The 20,387-nt window shown below is 41.5% G+C and overlaps 1 protein-coding gene across 1 annotated transcript in view; it reads left to right on the forward strand.

Annotated features, from left to right (window-relative positions):
• MYCBP2 (MYC binding protein 2) overlaps positions 1 to 18,616 on the forward strand; it is a 138,863-nt gene extending 120,247 nt beyond the window's left edge. The window contains exons 66-83 of the mRNA XM_081003345.1: positions 217 to 282; positions 1,107 to 1,346; positions 1,615 to 1,713; positions 2,699 to 2,779; positions 3,489 to 3,755; positions 3,894 to 4,177; positions 4,894 to 4,990; positions 5,507 to 5,626; positions 6,549 to 6,650; positions 8,183 to 8,311; positions 8,454 to 8,586; positions 10,595 to 10,698; positions 12,316 to 12,504; positions 13,480 to 13,587; positions 14,680 to 14,889; positions 16,640 to 16,747; positions 16,868 to 17,033; positions 17,815 to 18,616. Of these exons, the coding sequence (XP_080859471.1) occupies positions 217 to 282; positions 1,107 to 1,346; positions 1,615 to 1,713; positions 2,699 to 2,779; positions 3,489 to 3,755; positions 3,894 to 4,177; positions 4,894 to 4,990; positions 5,507 to 5,626; positions 6,549 to 6,650; positions 8,183 to 8,311; positions 8,454 to 8,586; positions 10,595 to 10,698; positions 12,316 to 12,504; positions 13,480 to 13,587; positions 14,680 to 14,889; positions 16,640 to 16,747; positions 16,868 to 17,033; positions 17,815 to 17,930 (2,619 nt within the window). The 3' untranslated portion in view covers positions 17,931 to 18,616. The remainder of the gene's footprint in view (positions 1 to 216; positions 283 to 1,106; positions 1,347 to 1,614; positions 1,714 to 2,698; positions 2,780 to 3,488; positions 3,756 to 3,893; positions 4,178 to 4,893; positions 4,991 to 5,506; positions 5,627 to 6,548; positions 6,651 to 8,182; positions 8,312 to 8,453; positions 8,587 to 10,594; positions 10,699 to 12,315; positions 12,505 to 13,479; positions 13,588 to 14,679; positions 14,890 to 16,639; positions 16,748 to 16,867; positions 17,034 to 17,814) is intronic.
• The last annotated feature ends 1,771 nt before the right edge of the window (positions 18,617 to 20,387 follow it).

The following is a 20,387-nucleotide window of genomic DNA, read 5'->3' on the forward strand; positions in this document are numbered from 1 at the left end:
ATTGATAGCTTCCGTTGATTTAAATTTGTGAGCTGACCCACATGAAGTGAAAATGCTGAGCTTTAAAGTTGTTTGGCTATCGCAGTTCTGCTTTTCTTCACTATCTAGTTTTATAAAATTACATATATTCATGTCCTGTACTTTAAGCTGTGTTGTTAGTATTATCAATACATTTGAAAGCGTCTTTTTATTTTTGTTTCATTCTGTCATCTGTAGAACAAAGTGACTTCGATGACCTTTTTAACAGGCAAGACAGTAGAAGATCTTTGCAGAATAAAGCAGGTAAATAACTAATTTAATTATGAAGAAGAGTACATCTTAATTCTTAAAGAATGTATGGTACTAGTTGGAATGTTATAGTTGCTTTGTATACTGCTGTTTGGCTCACAGCCCCCCAGCCCCAAAGCAGTGAACAACATTAATAGATGTTACAAAATATATATATATACAGTAAACGTGTGAGACATACAACAGCTCAATGAAAAGAGTATAAATAAGATAGCATCAAAATTCAATCAAGCATGTAATAGGATCTGACTACCATTAGGCACAGCATATTGGTGGTGGCAGAAATATTTCATTCTATTTGGCCTCTTTGCAGGAGTAATACGTATTTAACATGCCATTCAGGGGACTTGTTTTACAACATCTCCATAACTGAACATTAGATGCCCTTGCATCATATTTGTACTATGTATCTGGAAGAAACAAATAGAGATGTGGGAAATGAACGAATGCCTTCCACTTCCTTATGTTTTGCATTTTGCCCCTTATACGTGCCTGTAATAAAGGATCAGGTGACTGCAGAAGCTGAATACTGTTACAGTTTTAAATTGCCCAGTCCTGCGTACAGAGAGGAGGGGAAGGCCCATCTTTAATCTAATTCATATTGGCAGTTGTTTTGAGTTGACATTGGTTGGTTTGAAAGCTCTGTCTGTGGTGATAAGCCATTCACACATGCCAGCCCTCAACTGTTGAATGTGGATGCGTGAATCAAACTATCAAATATTGGGTTTTGAACTAGTTACTTGTAAAGGCAAGTCATTAGTTGTATGTGTGTCCCCACCACGACCTTACAAATCCGTCTTTACATTCCTGTCTACTAGGTTGACTTGGATTCAAGGCATATTGGCTGGGTAACCAGTGAACTTCCTGGTGGAGATAATCACATCATCAAAATTGAATTAAAGGGACCAGAGAACACTCTCAGAGTTAGGCAAGTGAAAGTGCTGGGATGGAAGGATGGTGAAAGCATCAAAATAGCAGGCCAGATCTCAGCAAGTGTAGCTCAGCAAAGGAACTGTGAAGCTGAGACGCTGCGGGTCTTCAGACTTATTACATCTCAGGTGAGACACTGAATTGCATCACAACAATTCATATTTAGTGCTATAAATTAGACATATGATCTAAGAGTGACTTTTGTGTAATTCTGTCTCTGAAGCTCTATCTGAAGCTGTTTCAATGAAAGACTCTATGGGAGCTTTATGCATGTGTTTATTTTTGAATATTGGGTATCTGCTATGAACTGCACATAGATATTTTAAAACGGTTAATGCAGCTGCATAAAAGCTTCTACGTAACTCCTCTACTGTTGTTTTATCCATTCTCTAATAGGTCTTTGGAAAACTCATATCTGGAGATGCTGAGCCAACACCAGAACAAGAAGAAAAAGCTTTGCTGTCTTCACCTGAAGGAGAAGAAAAAGTACACAATGTATTTATTTGTATTCTATCATTACTATGATTCTAAAACTAGTAATGAAAGTTCTGTCAATTTCTGACTTTTGCCATGTTGGACTGAATTCCCTTACCTAGATTTTCCTTTTAATTCAGTAGTGGTTTCGCCAAATTGCTAGTAATGCTGAATGTTTACCTACATGCTGGAAATATAGACTTTCTTTGGGATTACTTAACTTTCAACAATAGTCAGGGAATGTTTGGCAAGATTCATAGTAAGCCATTTATTTATTTCAGATGCATTGATTCACCAGTCGTTGAACCTTGGAGCAGCCTCACTATTAATGTTTTGTTCTGATTAACAGCCACTATTTAAAGTCCACGTCTACATCCCAGTTTTTTCTTAATTCTTGTTGCAAAAAGCAGTTCACTAGGAAGCTGGTGCATGGAAGCACTATCTGCAAGTAAAGCAGATGGTTTTAACTTGCACAGCATTTTATTGCTTTAACAGTAGGAACTCCTGTGTCAATATCCAGGTCCTGCAAAAAGCAGCTACGATTCTTCTTGCCAGAAGGTCCTACATAAACAGATTCTCAATCATGTTACCATTTCCCAAAAAAGTAGAAGTAGAAGTCTCTGGCTGCAATAGTAACCCCCTTTACAGCCCACTGAATTTCTTCTAAGTAGACATTATTAAAATTGCACTGTAAGTCACAATGCGCCAGATTTTCCCCAATGCAAAATTCTGTCTCTGACGTCAAAGTCATACTTGGAAGCTCAGTTCTTCATAGAGTATTAAACTCTTACAAAGAAAACCAGGACAGTATTATTGACAACTTCTTTTTTAAGGGGGAAAAATGTGTGATGTGTATATATTCTTCAGCGAATTTATTTTGGCTAGGTATTCTGTTTTCGTAAATGCCAGCATTTGTAAGGAAAGCAAAGCTGTTCTAAGTTTCATGTTACAAAAATCAAACCGTGGAACATAGGCTCACATCAAATGTTAATGTTTCCATCTAAAGGCAACTTCGGATGCAGACCTGAAAGAGCACATGGTTGGAATTATATTCAGCAGAAGTAAACTGACTAATTTGCAAAAGCAGGTTTGTTTACTATAGTAGCCTTTTATAGTTTTGAGTAATCACACCCTTGGATATGTGGTCCCCAGGGCACAAGGGAGAGGGAGGTTCAGCATGGGAAGTGGCAGCCATTGGGGAGAGGAGGGCAGAAAGTGGTTGGGAGAAAGAAGGAGAGTTTGGTGGCCGCTGAGCGTTTTTTTAGCTTGGACATGTTAACTATCCCTCTTTTACGCAAAAGGGGTAAAGCAGGTTAGTTTTTTAAAAGAAGAAAATGCAAACTAGGAATTTCTGGGGATGTAAGCAACAGAGCACTTCAAAAACAGTTTTGGTAGGGGCCAGGTAATTTACTCAGCAGAAATCAAAACTTTTGTGTTTTACAAATTAATTTAGGGACCATTTGTTGAGTTACTGCAGATACACCTCATACATGTGGCGATCTAAAAGAGCAAGCCCTGGACTTAACATCTAGAACATTTTGTGTCAGCTGAAGCCTATGCATGTTCAAACAGTCCCTTTCTTCATTAAATGACTTAGGCACAGTGTAATCCCGCAAAATGTTCTGATGTGGTGGGAAGGGCATAAGGCTTATTTTTGCATGGCATGATGTGCGTATGGAATTTGATCATGGCATCACAATTAAAACACTGATGAGTTATAAATCAGCTTAATTGCACTGGAGTCATGAGGTGGTTGATTGCAGTTAAATTACTTTTTCCTGTTTCCCCCGTGTTAGGTTTGCGCTCATATTGTACAGGCTATCCGAATGGAAGCGACTCGCGTTCGGGAAGAATGGGAGCATGCAATTTCTAGCAAAGAGAACGCAAACTCTCAGCCTAGCGATGAGGATGCCTCCTCTGATGCCTATTGTTTTGAGCTGCTGTCCATGGTGCTAGCACTGAGTGGTTCTAACGTAGGGCGTCAGTACTTGGCTCAGCAACTGACGTTGCTTCAGGATCTCTTCTCGCTGCTACATACTGCTTCTCCCAGGGTACAGAGGCAGGTTAGTGCAAAATGTAATTTTCATACGGTATAAAGAGGCATCGTAGTCAAATTTAGTTACAGGTTACTTATAATGATCAATTGATACATTAACTCAGACACTGAAAATGTTGACTAACTTCCTGGGTGCTTCATCTAGGTGACCTCCTTACTTAGGCGTGTTCTGCCAGAAGTCACCCCGAGTCGCTTGGCTAGTATCATAGGAGTCAAGGCGCTGCCCCCAGCAGATATAAGCGACATCATTCATTCAACAGAGAAGGGAGACTGGAATAAGCTGGGCATCTTGGACATGTTCCTGGGTTGCATTGCCAAAGCACTCACTGTACAGCTGAAGGCCAAAGGAACCACTATCACTGGCACAGCTGGCACTGCAGCTGGCAAAGGAGTTACTACAGTTACATTGCCAATGATTTTCAATTCCAGGTTAGTAGATGTTGCACTCTTTTAATGTTCCTTCAGTATCACGGCATAGGGAATTAAAATGTCCCCTTTCAAAATAGGACTGCCATATGTCCGGGAATTGCCAGACATCTTCTCTTTTGGGGGTCCTACATGCCCATCGGGGGGAATTTTACATTTTAAAGCAACTGTCCTGGATTTTTGGTTTTAATTTTGTGTGGGCGGCTCTGGTTCAGGCTTGGGCTGTGGTGTGGGCAACCTGGGCTCTGGCTCTGGTGCAGGTGGCCTGGGCTCTGGTTCAGGTGTGGGCGGTTGCCCTAAAAAAAGCTCAGCAACCTTTGGTGCCCGAATTTTTACCCCTTGAAATATGGCAACCCTATTTTAAAAACATGTCAAACATTGTGTTCTCGAAGACTGCAAAATGCATTTTATTTCAATACAGTCATACCTCGGGTTGCGAACGCTGCAGGTTGCGTGTTTTCGGGTTACGGGCTGTGCTGAGCCTGGAAGTGCTGGAATGCGTTACTTCCGGGTTTCGGTGCTTGCGCATGTGCAGATGATTAAATCGTGCTTTGCGCATGCACAGAAGCGCCAAATCGCATCACACACGGCGCTGCGGGTTGCGAACGTGCCTCCCGCATGGATCACGTTCGCAACCCGAGGTATGAACGTACTGTATTCTCAGGTTCTTTCTAATGCTGATTTTATACATATATATGTTTGCTTTTCCCCCTTTCCAGCTATCTTCGACGAGGTGAAAGCCACTGGTGGATGAAGGGCTCAACACCAACACAGATTTCAGAGATCATTATTAAGCTCATTAAAGACATGGCTGCCGTAAGCTTCCAGCATCTTAGCGTACTGTGCTGCTCTTGTGCTGAATTGGTCCCTGCACCCTCCTTCCCCTGCACTGAGATTTCCCTTTAATTTCAGAAAGCGTTATTTTCTCCCTGCATGTAAGGACCACATCCAATGGGACTAGAGCTCCACCTAGTGGTAGCATGCAGAATTCACTGTTTTCCGTTGTTGGCCATCATCCCATGGGTGAATATTGCCACCTAGCACCCAAGGCAGACAATGTTCAGAGTCAATAAGTGTGCAGCTCCCCTGCCCCCACCTATCCCTACTGATTTGGAACCCCTTGCTTTTTCGGACAAGCTTTTTCCTTTCTGAGCTCTCTGCCTTGCTAACAGAGCAAAGCCCGCTCAGTGCAGACTCCAGAAAGGTAAAGATGGTCTCATTGGGGCAATTCGGATATATGCATGGCATCCCTGGAACGTTCTGCAGTTTTAATGTACATTTCTGCACAGTGCATTATATTAGGGCTCGGTCTATGTTGTGTCTCTTCCACAGGGTCACTTGTCTGAAGCTTGGTCCCGTGTGACAAAAAACGCTATAGCTGAAACAATCATTGCATTGACCAAAATGGAGGAAGAATTCAGGTCACCAGTGCGTTGCATTGCAACAACCAGGGTAAGAGTGGTTGGTTATTCTGTTACATGTTGTATCTTGCTTATTGGAGAGGTTTCACCAGGGACATGTGCACGTACCTGGGTTAGCCACCTAAGGTTTTTGTGTCTGGTGTTTGGTTTATTTGTGTGGGCTATTGTTTTTTCCTTGAGTAAATTGTATTTCTTGATATATATCACCTGTGCAAGAATAATGATGATCTTAAAAGGAGAAACACTGATAATAACAAAAGCATCTGATTATATTTACTGCTGTAGAACTTTTCTGTTATATTCCCATTGCTAACAAATTTGATTTTCCTCCAGGTACATATCTGCTGGGAATTGTGTTCTGTGTGTAATATTATGAGTTTGAAAAAGCTGCTTCTTGTGCAGAGATAGTGCTTTGTATATGAAAAGGGAATTATCGGTTTTAATAGCTACAATACATTGTTGGATCTCTCATCCCACCATCCCCCCCCTTTGTTAAAACTTGTTGTTGACCAACAGTATTTCACAAAGGAATGAAGATATATATAAATTTCACACAGTTTAATAAGAGGCAACTTAGTTGTGTATGCGTGGCTAAATGATATTTTTGAAAAGGAGATGACAGTGGTTGCAGAGAAAACGAAAACCTCTTTAGAATAGTACTAAATTTCCTAAATTTCTAAAATAAGTGCTCATCAGGTGTGGTGTGAGGTACAGAACATATAAGCTGTTCGCAGTATCTTCTGAATGCCTTTTACAAAAGCTTGTGCTGGGTTAAAAAAAATCTTAAATGTTCATTACTCTTTTTGCTGAACTTTTGCATGTTGCTAGAGAAAAGGTACAGTTTGAAGATGGTTATGTTTAAGTCATAAATATAAACTCATTGCTTAATTCCTAGGATTAATATGGCTTACCGCACTCGAAACAATATTTTGCTCTTGTCCTCTTTTTAACAGCTCTGGCTGGCTCTTGCATCCCTTTGTGTGCTTGATCAGGACCATGTAGACAGACTTTCCTCTGGAAGGTGGATGGGAAAGGATGGGCAGCAAAAACAAATGGTAAGGAATAGGTGGCAACAAACTTTGCAGGAAACATAAACTTCACCAACTTTTGAATAAATCCTTAGTTTATCTACTACTGTGCAGAACTTGCAGTGTGAACAGTTAAGCATGTGCTTTGTGCCTTTTCTTGTGCCCACTACTGTAAGTGTTCCTGCAGACTCAGCCAATTGCTTGTTGGAGACTTGTCACTTGTTGGAGAAGATTTGTGCACTTTTTATTTACTTTTTGTTAATGAGAGACACTGAGTACAATCTTACAATGACACCCCAAGAATAAAAGGCTGTAAAGAAGGGGCGTTCCCCTCTTCACCTTTACCAGCAGGACTACATTTGTTATATTTTTGAAGCCACTGATTCCTATTAGTGTCAGTTTATGCTCCTAGTGAGTGGTTTTCAACTTCCCTGTTAAGGAGATCATTGATGGAAGACAAGCTTCTCTGAAAGACAGTCTTTTTTTTAGTCTTCTCTAGCACTCTATTCAAATAGCAGTCCTGGGTAACAACTAGGATTGTTCTTGGTATCACTTGATGCTCTTGCTCTCATTTTGAAAAGATATCTCTCATATTCTGCACATGAACTTTTTTATAATATGCTAAACTATAATACAAGGGACGCGGGTGGCGCTGTGGGTTAAACCACAGAGCCTAGGGCTTGCTGATCAGAAGGTCGGCGGTTCGAATCCCCGCGACGGGGTGAGCTCCCGTTGCTTGGTCCCTGCTCCTGCCAACCTAGCAGTTTGAAAGCACGTCAAAGTGCAAGTAGATAAATAGGTACCGCTCTGGCAGGAAGGTAAACGGCGTTTCCATGCGCTGCTCTGGTTCGCCAGAAGCGGCTTAGTCATGCTGGCCACATGACCCGGAAGCTGTACGCCGGCTCCCTTGGCCAATAAAGCGAGATGAGCGCTGCAACCCCAGAGTCGTCTGCTACTGACCTAATGGTCAGGGGTCCCTTTACCTTTACCTTTAAACTATAATACACTGAAAGGTTTAAATGTTTCTTTGATTGTCCTTGAATCTTCCTGCCACACTTGTCATCCTCTTCTGCCACACCCTTTGAGAACCACCGAATTAAAGTATTATGGATTGTAAAATAGCCACTGGGGAAGAAATGAGGAGATTAAAATGTTCCCAGCACCATTTTACAATCAAACTTGGGGTTTAAATTTTAGTATATAAAAATATGCATTATTGTTTCAGTAGTTTTCTAATAAGATCATATTGTTTGATACTTGAAAGCTGAAACAATCACTGTTCTGTAGCTCAACAAATTACAGCCTGGTTATATCTGTGTCATAAAGCTCCCTATCTGCCTCATTCTGATTTTATTTTTTAAAGCAAATTATTGGGGTGAGGTTCCCACCCCCTCAAAAAATGTAATTCTGAGAACCTCCTACTACTTATAATTAACATTTTATATGTTAAAAAGCTGCTGCATATAAGTGATTGAAATACAAATAAGTTTTTCTTCCTGTTTGGATAAAATAAGAAAATTTTCCATCGGCTCGAATTATTTGCTCTTTCCCCCCATCAGCCTATGTGTGATAACCATGATGATGGAGAAACTGCTGCAATCATCCTATGTAACGTCTGTGGGAATCTCTGTACTGATTGTGATAGATTCCTCCATCTCCATCGACGAACAAAGTCTCATCAGAGACAGGTAAAGTGTGATGTTTTCATCCTCTCAGGGCGAAATGATTTTGTAGAAACGTAGATCCATATGTACAAATATCACCAGAGATTGTATCTTTGAATGATCTTTGATTTTGTCAGTTTAATATATGTTTGGCCAAATCTGACAGGTATTCAAAGAGGAGGAGGAAGCGATCAAGGTCGATCTTCATGAAGGTTGTGGTAGGACCAAACTTTTCTGGCTGATGGCTCTTGCAGACTCTAAAACCATGAAGGCTATGGTAGAGTTCAGAGAACAAACAGGTAGGATGTATTTTCATATATCATTTGGAAAGTTAGGGTAATATAAATCCCTAATATGAGATGAAATGTTCCGTTGACTTTCTGTAAAACATAGGTTAATTAATTTACTAAGAAATGCATAGGTCTCCATTATGCACAATTTTAACTGGATCATCAACACAACTTTTTTATATAAAGCAAACATGCTGCTTAGTACTCAGGTAAGCTGAACAGCTGATCCTAACTCTTGCAGAGATCTGCGTACTACCGAAGCAAAATAAATAAAAATGGAAGGAGAGATCATTTGTACGTGCTTAATTTGCACAAGACTTGGTAATAGAAGTTGGGTTGATAATGTCAAATTTTAAAAAATATAAATTCTTATTCCTATCCCTATCAATATTAATATTACTGTTATGAGCCCTTTATGTAATGCTGGTAACACTTACTTCTGGCTCATAGTTCAGTGGAAAGCACCTCTTCTGCAGAAGGTTTAGGCCCGGGTCCATGCAGAAGGTTCCAAGCAGTAGATGAGGCAGGAGTGGTGAATTATATGTGTTCCACCTCTGCCACCTTCAGGGCCACCAACTGCCGTCATAATTGTGGCTGCCCAGCTGCCGCCGTGCTTTGATTTCTTTCCCTTCCCCACTCCTCCATGCCTCCTTTTGAGTCATTGTGGTTGAGGTCATCCAGGGAGTGCCTCTCCTCTGTTGCCGCCGTTTGTTTCCAGAGCACCAAATTACTGTTTAAAGTTAATGTAAAGCTTGAAAGGAGCATAAAAGTTTTGTGCTAGCTTTAATGAGTGAACTGTGGCATCGCAGGCACGCTCTGTCACCTTGCCCACGATGCCTTGTTTTTGAGAAAGGGCATCTTTCTCGGAAGGAGGCACAGAGTGGGTTACACCACCACTTGTGTCAGGAAGAAATCTGTGCAGCAGAGAGGCAGGGGAGGACAAGGGGGATGAGGCTGTTGGGATTAGGAGAAGGAATTGTGATGCATTCTCATGTAATAATAATAATAATAATAATAATAATAATAATAATAATAATAATTTTTATTTATACCCCGCCCTCCCCAGCCAAGGCCGGGCTTAGGGTGGCTAACAAGCAATAATAAAAATAAGTTGAATGAATACAACTTAAAAACAAGATTAAAATACAACAATTAAAATATTGAAACATTGAAATATTAAAATGCAGCCTCATCACAGGAGGAGAAAGGAAAAAGAAAAAAGAAAGAGGGAGAGGGAATCAAATTGACTCCAAGCCAAAGGCCAGGTGGAACAACTCTGTCTTACAGGCCCTGCAGAAAGAAATCAGATCCCGCAGGGTCCTGGTCTCATGAGACAGAGCGTTCCACCAGGCCGGAGCCAGTGTTGAAAAGGCCCTGGCTCTGGTTGAGGCTAATCTAACTTCCTTGGGCCCAGGACCTCTAGGGTGTTGCTATTTATGGACCTTGAGGCTCTCCGTGGGGCATACTGGGAGAAGCGGTCCCGTAGGTACGAGGGTCCTCGGCCATGAAGGGCTTTAAAGGTCAAAAGCAGCACCTTAAATCTGACCCTGTACTCCACCAGGAGCCAGTGCAGCTGGAAAAGCACTGGGTGAATATGCTCCCATGGCAGAGACCCCGCGAGGAGCCTCGCTGCAGCATTCTGCACCCGCTGGAGTTTCTGGGACAGCTTCAAGGGCAGCCCTGCGTAGAGCAAATTACAGTAGTCAAGCCTGGAGGTGACCGTTGCATGGATCGCTGGGGCAGGTCGGGGCGGGAAAGTAGCGCATGTACTAGGCCTGGTCTCAAGTTCAGTCTCTGCCACCTCCAAGTGAAAATTATCTCAGGGAGCGAGACTGTTTCCACACAGGGCACCTTCATACCTGTAGATCCCTTTACTTAGCAATAGCCAGCTTTACTTAACAGCTGTATGTACAATGCCTGTTTCTTCTGGTAAAATGGTTAACACTCACCTTGGCAATAATAACGAAAGAAGACATTAGGCGAAGAGTACTAACTTTGTGTCCCGTTCTTGATCTAGGCAAACCCACTACGAGCAGCTCTGAAGCGTGCCGTTTTTGTGGCTGCAGAAACGGAACAGAATTATCAGCAGTGGGCAGCGTCTGTTCTGATGCCGATTGCCAGGTCTGTGTGAACTGTTTAATCTTTCCACCCCATTTATAAGTGACACATTATTTTGGTTCTGTAATGTGAGAGCTCGTCCGCAGGTTGCACACACGCATACATAAGAAAAACCCAACAACCTGCTTCTTCGTTGCAAAACATCTTTGCTGAAACTTCCACACCTTTCTGTATGTGTGTTTGCCAGGGTTGCAGGTAGGGGATAGGAAAATTCTGGCAGAAAGGCTGGGGAATGCTTTAGTACTCCCACTGTCATCCTCCAAATTACCCTTTTCTGAACCTGCTTTGAAGTAATTCTGGCATAATTTCTTTATCTTGCATCCATTTATCTGTATTGTGTAGCTGAGCTCTAAGAGCTTAGTACTTCAGTTAGCTTGGCAATGAAAGCTGTACCAGAAACGGACATTTTGTGCCAAGCGTGTTGAAAAGATAACATAAAGAAGATGGAGACATGGTTTAGTACTTTCTAATAATTTATTTGGGCAGTAACATTCGTTAGACAAGAAAGGTCCGAATTTTCTTTCTTGGAAGATTTTAAAGGGGGTCTGGGTGAGCATTTAGGGCACAACTTAGTATAAAGTGAGATGTCCTTTTGAGCTACTATTTTTAGATAACCAAGAAGTACAGAGAGAGAACAATACTGTTCCAATACCCCCTTATTGAATAGGTTCCCCTCCTTTTCACTTTGCAACAGAGGGATTTTTTAGGTAGTGGGAAGGGAATGAAATGCATGCAGAACTGAAAGAAGGAAGTGCAGAGGTGATAAATAATTCCCATATTTTGCCTTCTTCCATCATTATTGTTCACTCACACACCTGCCAGGTACATCTCTCCTTCCCCATGCCCTTGTTCCACCTGAAGCACCAATTCTGGCAAAGGGAAGAAGAAATTACCATATTGGCCTGAATATAAGCCACACTTTCTTTCCAAATTCCGACCGTGAAAAGTTAAAGTGCGGCTTATATTCGCGACCTTATGGTATCACTGCTGAAACAGCTGCCCACGAGGGCCGACGGGGGTGCGGGACAAGGGCGCCCGTCCCGACTGCGGCTCCTAAGCCTCCCCCAAACTGTTGGAAAGAAGGGGGAAGGCCGCCGGCAAAGAGCCCAGAGAGCAGCCCGGGAGTGCAGGGCAACGGCGCGCAGCCCGCCTCCTGCTCCCAAGCCTCCCTGAGCTACCGTAAGGAAGCAATTGGAAAGCAGACTGAACAGACAACCCCCCCCCAACTAGCCTCTTTTATCTCTCCCCCCTCCCCCATTTTAAAGGTGCGGCTTATTTGCGGGTGCAGCTTATATTCGGGCCAATACGGTACTGAGGCATACTAAGTCAGTAAGGCAGCTTCCTATATAGGGAAGTAGCCCTGTTCAGGGAAGTTTTTAATATGTGACATTTTAGTGTATTTTTCATCTTTGTTGGAAGCCGCCCAGAGTGGCTGGGGAAACCCAGCCAGATGGGCGGGGTACAAATAATAAATTATTATTATTATTATTATATAATCAATTACTACTGCTGTTACCTGTTAAATCTGCGGCAGGACTTTTTCTCCTCTCTGCACAGTTGACATTATTGGCTCCAACCACCTGAGAGTGTATAATGTTAGTTTACATCTGTTTTTAACAGGAGTACGCTAAGATAGCTTGCAGCAAGACTCATCCTTGTGGTCACCCCTGTGGCGGTGTCAAGAATGAAGAGCATTGCTTGCCCTGTTTGCATGGTTGCGATAAGAGCACCACGACCCTTAAGCAAGATGCTGATGACATGTGCATGATTTGTTTCACGGAGGCACTTTCGGCAGCACCGGCTATTCAGGTTTGAATGTTGTGTTTAATATACAAAAACTCTAGCTGATTCTCAGAGGTTCCTAGTTAATCAGCAGGGAGCAACTTTGTAGAAATCACGTTTATGCCAGCATGTAAACTATGAACTATTTAGAGCTGCTGTTTTTGTGCTGCTTTTCCAGGTGGTGTTAATTGCTAATAAATTTCTGCTGTTCTAATTCTCAGAGCATTGCCAACCTGCTTTGGTTCCAAGTTGCATTTGTACCACTCAGGTGCTTAGTAGGTGGTCTTCCTTTGTCAGGTTTATCCAGTGCTGAAATTTACCCTAATGATCGCTTCAACCCCATTCCAAGTGTGCTTTTACCAAGTCACCTAGTTAATGCCTTAAGTTATCTCATATGGATGATCTCTATCATGAATTCACAATCCTTGACTCTGCTCCCGATCAGTTTTTATTCCAAATGTCTGGCTTCTGTGCCAAATTGCATGTGCCCTTCACAAGCTTTTTCTAATCTAAGTCAGTTTAAGCAGCTGTTGGATCTTTTAATCCTAGCTCGAGGCTCTGAATAATTTTACTGCAGTGTTTTATTAGTTGTATTTGTTTACATTGTTTTATTATCTACGATGTTCTTTTAACAACTTTTTTGTAATTATCTACTGTGTGAGACCCAGTTATGTCTGCAGGCTTGAGCATAATGTGCTAGCATAATGTGGCTTCCTGTTTCTCCCTTCCATCACCACATTTCAGGGTCTGCTTCAGAGGGTCTTCAACCCTCTGGAACATATTTTGAGTGTACATAGGTGGCTGGAGAGGAGAAACCGGAAGTTATGTTGTACTAACAGACACCCATTCATACTGTGTTGGGTATCACCCACTTTTTCTTACTGTATAATCAGAGTAACCTTTTTTTTCTGATTTGCGGTTTTTCTGCTTTGAGGCAAAGCTTAATATGTGTATACCAGGGATTATATCTGTTAATGTATTGATAAATCTTCCTCTTTACAGTTGGACTGTAGTCATATATTCCATTTGCAATGCTGTTGCCGAGTTTTAGAAAACAGATGGCTTGGGCCACGGATAACATTTGGGTTTATGTCCTGCCCTATTTGCAAGGTGAGCAAATGGTCAAGCGCTATTTTAATACCTTGAGAAACAAGCCATATTGAAGGGCCAAGAAATGTGCTCATCCGATTTTCAGGATTGAAATCAATGTGAAATGGATAGTCTTTAAGAACATTACTAGGAAATATTAAGGGCTTGATAAAAATTCTAAATTATTGATTTGCATGCTATAAACCTCCAGTGAATTTAAGAAACCATTGGTGCGTCTGATAGAAAATAACCTCCAAAATAACTTTGTGCAACAGTTATGTCTCTGGACCATTACAGTAACTGTTAGAGAGTGCTCAGGTTAGCAGTGTATGCAGAGTATGCGTGATTTGGAAGAAGTAAATGGGGAACAATTAGTGATTTAACATAATATAACAGGAAGAAGCAAGCATCCTTTGAAGGAAATGTGAAACAAATTGCACATTTCGAACTGTGGAAATCACTGACATGTTTCACAGTCACACCAGTAATATGTGCTGAGGCTTTTAAATACATTAAAATAGCTATGTTTAAGGAATAAACAATATTTTCTAGCCTCTCTGTTTTTGTGTACTTGCTGTTAACAAATGTTATTCTAAACATCGATGGGTGTTTTCTCATTTCATCTATCAGCAGCAATTATTTGTCACCCAGTAACAAGGCTTTCTGGGTGACTCACAACAACAATAAGAAACAAACAAATCAAAACCATAAAACTAAAATATAGAATACAGCATAAAAACACATCATCAAATAATAAAACCAGTACAGCAAGCTTCTCAGCAGATCTTGGACATTTCAGGAGTTACATTACTAAAAGATTATTTAAAAGGCTGGGAAAATACAAAGTACTTCACTGGGCACTTAAAGGGCCACAATGTAGGCACCCGACATTCTTTTACCACGGCATCATCACTGAAAAGGCCCTCTCGACAGGAGTGTTGAGACTCTTACCATGTTGGTCGATAGGGATTTTGCTATTTAAAATTGATGTGTGTGGACCTTTGGGTTGGTTTTCATTAGTTACATGCCAGATAAAATCTTCATTTTTGCCAAATGCTTGTCTACAAATTGCTTACTTTTTTCTCTCTCCTCTTTTCTGTGGGTTTCTAACAGAACAAAATTAATCATACAGTATTAAAGGACTTGCTTGATCCAATCAAGGAGCTCTATGAAGACGTGAAGAGGAAAGCACTGATGAGACTGGAGTATGAAGGACTGCACAAAAGTGAGGCCATCACAACACCCGGAGTTCGGTTTTACAATGACCCTGCTGGCTTCGCTATGAACAGATACGCTTATTATGTTTGCTACAAATGCAAAAAGGTATGATCTGGGGCCTAGATCCATTGTTCAGATTAACCAGATTAGGAAATTGCCGAGGCGCTGGTATGGATCTGCAACCCTTGGTGAGTTAGGGAGGTTCCCTGCATGAGAGGGCAGGCTCTGGTGGACTGAGCAGATGAGACCAATGGTCAAGAAGGCGGTTTCTGCACGTGCCGTAGAGGGAAGTGAGGGGCAGATGGGACACGTCAACCTGGGAAGGTAGCCCATCTAGGAGGATAACTCTGATCCTAAACCTCTGCTGCCTTGCGGCTACACCCATTTGTGAGAAAGGCTTTGGAAGTAAACCCAGAGGGAAAATCTGTACCTGCTGCCTTGCAGGATATCTTGGGGGGGGGGGGGGGAGAAAAGGCTAAGGAGTAAGCCCTACACAAATCTGTGGCGGAGTCCTTAAAACAGTTAGATGGTATCTTGTATGCGTCCTTCCAGCAACTCCTGCAGCCAAGCTGGTGCCAGCTGTATTGCTTTTATTTCCTCTGGACCACATCAGCAAGGCCGAGAGTGGGGTCCTGTCTTCTGGCCAGCCCAGGACCCCAGTACACACTGCCCAGGAGGGGTCACTTTGGTGCTGCAAAAAATTCTGTCAGTTGTGCCAGAAATAGATATACAGTGGTACCCCGGGTTACATACGCTTCAGGTTACAGACGCTTCAGGTTACAGACTCCACTAACCCAGAAATAGTGCTTCAGGTTTAGAACTTTGCTTCAGGATGAGAAAAGAAATCGTGCTCCGGCAGCACAGCGGCAGCAGGAGGCCCCATTAGCTAAAGTGGTGCTTCAGGTTAAGAACAGTTTCAGGTTAAGAACGGACCTCCGGAACGAATTAAGTACTTAACCCGAGGTACCACTGTAATCTTCCATGCAGGGTAAAAAGCTGATCTAAACTGTGCAAAAATATTTTAAAACACAATTCCATGATTGCACCTTTTCAATTCCAGCTTTATTTTTGAAATAAGCATTTAAAAGACTTTCAGCCCTCTACTGGTAATTTTCAGTTAATAATGTAAACTTCAGCAGCTCTCTTTTCTTCAGCTCCTGGTTGCATTCACCTCCTCTTTCTGAACAGTGACATCTTTTGGGGGACATTTTTCAGAAAGGTAGAAGTGACTAGAGGAAGTAAGCAAGAACTCTTTCTTCCAGCATCTGGAGGGGCCACTAGTTTCCCATTCATGCTCTGTTTCTTATGAAACTACATCCTGACTACTTGCTATCCCTGACAAACCCCCCCTCCACCCCAAAACAAGGATGTTGAAATGTAGAAACCCTCTGCTTTAATTGTTAGCACATCCAAAATTAGCCTGGTAAATATAAGACTTCGCCAATAGTGAACCACCCTTATGCTTGAGATCTATAGATACACGCATAGAAAAATATTGTTATATACTAATAACATTTCATCTGTTCCTCTTTGCAAATCAATTTACTTCTGAGATGCTGTAAATTAACTGTACTGTGGTACCTCGGGTTACATACGCTTCAGGTTACAGATGCTTCAGGTTACAGACTCTGCTAACCCAGAAATAGTACCTCGGGTTAAGAACTTTGCTTCAGGATGAGAACAGAAATCATGCAGCAGTAGCATGGCAGCATTATCTAACGTGGTGTCTTGGGTTAAGAACAGTTTCAGGTTAAGAACGGACCTCTGGAATGAATTAAGTACGTAACCAGAGGTACCACTGTACTGTCTTCAGTTTTCCATGTCCTGATAGTCTTTTGTATGTTTTCCCTCTTAGGCCTATTTTGGTGGAGAAGCACGTTGTGATGCTGAGGCTGGCCAGGGAGATGACTATGATCCTAGAGAGCTCATCTGTGGTGCCTGCTCTGATGTTTCACGGGCTCAGGTAGGAAAACACTTTTGCTTTGCTTTTTTTAAAAACACCACCACCACAAATGTACAAAGGAAAACAGCTTTTAACTCACGCTAGTTAGCTTAACCTGTGGTTTTCCCCCTTTTTTCACAGATGTGTCCTAAACATGGTACAGATTTTCTAGAGTACAAATGTCGTTATTGCTGCTCGGTGGCCGTGTTTTTTTGCTTTGGGACAACCCATTTTTGCAATGCTTGTCATGACGACTTCCAAAGAATGACTAGCATTCCTAAAGAAGAACTTCCACATTGTCCTGCAGGTAACATTTTAAAATGGTAGTTAAAGGTATCTTGGAATAGCTTTAAACTCTTGGAAAAGTAGGTAGCATGCCAGATAGTCTTTAAGCAGGATCTGCTACAACAGATCCTTGCACAGATTAGTATTTCCTGTTCAGATTTTCATAATTATGTTCAGTTTTATGCGTGGAGGCTGAGTTATTTGAAAATAATATCAGATGTTTTATTCCCCCAAATAAGCAAAGCAATCACATTAAAACCAGTAGCAAAATGGTCCCCTCCCTTCTCAAACAAATTTCACAGTACCTTTTGGTACATGCATGAAGAAAAGGAATTACAAATATCCTATAATGTGTGATCAGTGTTCCTGGGTCAAGAAAATGGGGGCGGAAGGAGGGGGGAAGTAACATAAACCCTTTAGGAAGCCATAAATTCAATGTTGAGGTTTTCTTAGTCTCCAAGACCACAAAGTATAGACTTTTTGTGGTTCCCTTCAACTCCCTTCTGACAAGAGGTTTGTGTTAAATGCTTGCCCCCTGTATAAGCCTTCAGTTTTGCATGTCACCTGATTTGTCAAAGTATTCAATTTTTACTCATGCCAGGGGATTCTTACAGCTTTCTTTCCACAAGAAGAGAAGCACCATGCACAATATGGTCATCTCTCTCTCTCTCTCTATTTGGTTGGATGGGTGGGTTACCTTTAGCATAAAGATTTGAACCCTTCAGTGGTGTAGCTTTATAAATTTCTAGGTGCTCGTGCAATGTTTTACAGATTTTGTTTGGTCTTCTTAAACCTTTTTGCAGGTCCCAAGAGCAAGCAGCTTGAAGGAACAGAATGTCCCCTTCATGTAGTCCATCCACCTACTGGCGAGGAATTTGCACTAGGCTGTGGCGTCTGCAGAAATGCACATACTTTTTAGTCCATAGTCCTTTAATTTGCCAGAGCAAAGCTGCTGTCATCCCACAAGTGTCCTGAGTTCATTATAAACCACAATTAAAATGAGGATGGGACCATTTGATAACACAGGAAAAAAGGAACATTATACGGGAAGATGGATGCCAAATACCATGTACATAATCCTTGCTTTGGGGAAAGTGACATTTATGACCCAAGACATCAAAACTTGTGAGGTGTTTGCATGTGGCCATTACGTGCATCAGCTACAAAGCATTGGACACTTGCAAATAAATAATTGCTGTCAAAGAGGCTCTGTTTCCGTGGACTCCAAATGATGCTGGATATCAGATGAAGAAAAAGTTGATTATTGTATACTGACTTTTTTGTAATCCTGTACAATTGTAACTGCATCACGGGTAGGGGTGGAAAAAAAGGAATATTCTGGTTTATTTCTTAGACTGTTATTAAAGTGTTAGGAAGGCATAAATGTAACCAGTATCACGCTGTATATATAAAATATCAATGTTTGTCCTGTATAAGAATTACTAAATTGTAAACAGCAGTTTCATTTAAACTTCTGGGTTATGTTTGAGCCTGAAATTTTAATGAAGTGCAATACTGAGTGTGCCTCATATCTTGCAGCTGTAAACATAATGGAATGTACATGTCAATAAAGCCGCTGTACATTTTTATACAGTGAAAGTCTAATGAATGTGAAAGAACTTTTATTTGAGAGTGGAAACTCTTAACTGTATCGAAAATGAATTTATTTGAAGGGTGTTCTTACTGAGGTAAGAAAACACTTCTATTTTCCTTATCATTTTTGACGCAGAGCTTTAGCAAATAAAACACACTCCTTTTCAATCTAGAAAAAAACCACACCCTTTATCATTTTATGCCACAAAACCTCCCGCCCTGCTGCGTCCTGAGTTATTTCGGTTCCTCTTCTGAAATGAAGTTGTTTTAGGACCAAAGTGTATGCAGTCGATAACTGTACAAAGTTTGTAAAAGAACAAGTAGCAAGTAGATAAATAGGTACTGCTCTGGCGGGAAGGTAAGCGGCGTTTCCGTGCACTGCTCTGGTTCGCCAGAAGCGGCTTAGCCATGCTGGCCACATGACCTGGAAGCTGTACGCCGGCTCCCTCGGCCAGTAAAGCGAGATGAGCGCCGCAACCCCAGAGTCGTCTGCGACTGAACTTAACGGTCAGGGGTCCCTTTACCTTTACCCCCTCCCACAACATCCCCTCCACCAAACAACCCTGTTTTATCAGTTCACTCATAAAGGGTATTCCTGGAGTCATCACCCCACCCATCTTCCCACTCAGCGTTCAAAATGCTCAGTTGGTAAAGCATGAGATTCTTAATCTCAGGGTCCTGGTTTCAAGCTCTACTTTGGGCAAACAGATTCCTGTATTCTAGGGGGTTGAACTAGATGAGCCTCGTGATCTACCAATCTCTCATTCTCCAGGATGCTTTTATCCCTCCGATGCATGTCAGGCACTCTGGAAACCACATCAGATGCCCATGATGTTTTAATGTATTTTTAATCTTTTGTTGGAAGCCGCCGGGAAACCCAGCCAGATGGGCGGGGTATAAATAATAAATATTAGGAAGTTGAGCACTCTGGAAAAAGCCTATTCCGTAGCAGTGGATATATCTGGAACACACACAAATGGAGGAAAGTGCTGTCACTGTTGTTTCTAGCTTCTTTTGTGAGCTGGTCAGTGAATTTCTACAATGAAAATTTGGCCTCTGTCTCTGAGCCTGTCTTCTGAAACCTGGAATATATTTTTTCCAAATTCAGACACAACAGAGGCTGATCATGATCAGTCTGGTGTGATGAGCTCCACACATAAGCAGAGATTACTACTTCACATTTTCCAGACTGAGCCATGCATTTCAAATATCTTCTGCTGTGCTCTGATGTGGCCTCATTCAAACATAACCATTATTTTTGTCTATTGGCTGGAATACTTTGTTCTTTTAATTTAAAAAGTGTTTGGATAATGAATAGTTAAATTGATTCTTTTGTGGGGTGGGGAGCTGCACACAACTGGAAGCAAGCTTTCTTTGCATTGTAAAAGCTTTTGCCGTGTTTAGCATAGATGTAAACGATCCATGAATTCAAAAATTGTACAGCTTAGTTTCTAAACGAGGTCTGGAGTCAAATGTGTCTGAAAAAAATCACACTTGGGCCCTCATACATGAAAGCTCTTCCATTGGTGTTGCAGAAAATAACTGATTTTTTATTTTTTTTAAAGAGGAGACAACTAACTGCACTCTGCACATATATCATGGCACACTTTTCTTAAAGTACTGGGCAAGCCATATTTTGTGGTAGAAGCACCAAGATTAAAAACTGCATAATCAAAATGTTACCAGCTACCACTGGTATAGGGCTCTGTAGATCTTGAACGTGTGACTTGGTTCTATTTCTTACTTTTAAAATTTAATCTAACAATATATATTTAATATTTTC

Source organism: Podarcis pityusensis (assembly GCF_964106645.2).
Source record: "Podarcis pityusensis genome assembly, chromosome: 4".
Taxonomy (NCBI): Eukaryota; Metazoa; Chordata; class Lepidosauria; order Squamata; family Lacertidae; genus Podarcis; species Podarcis pityusensis.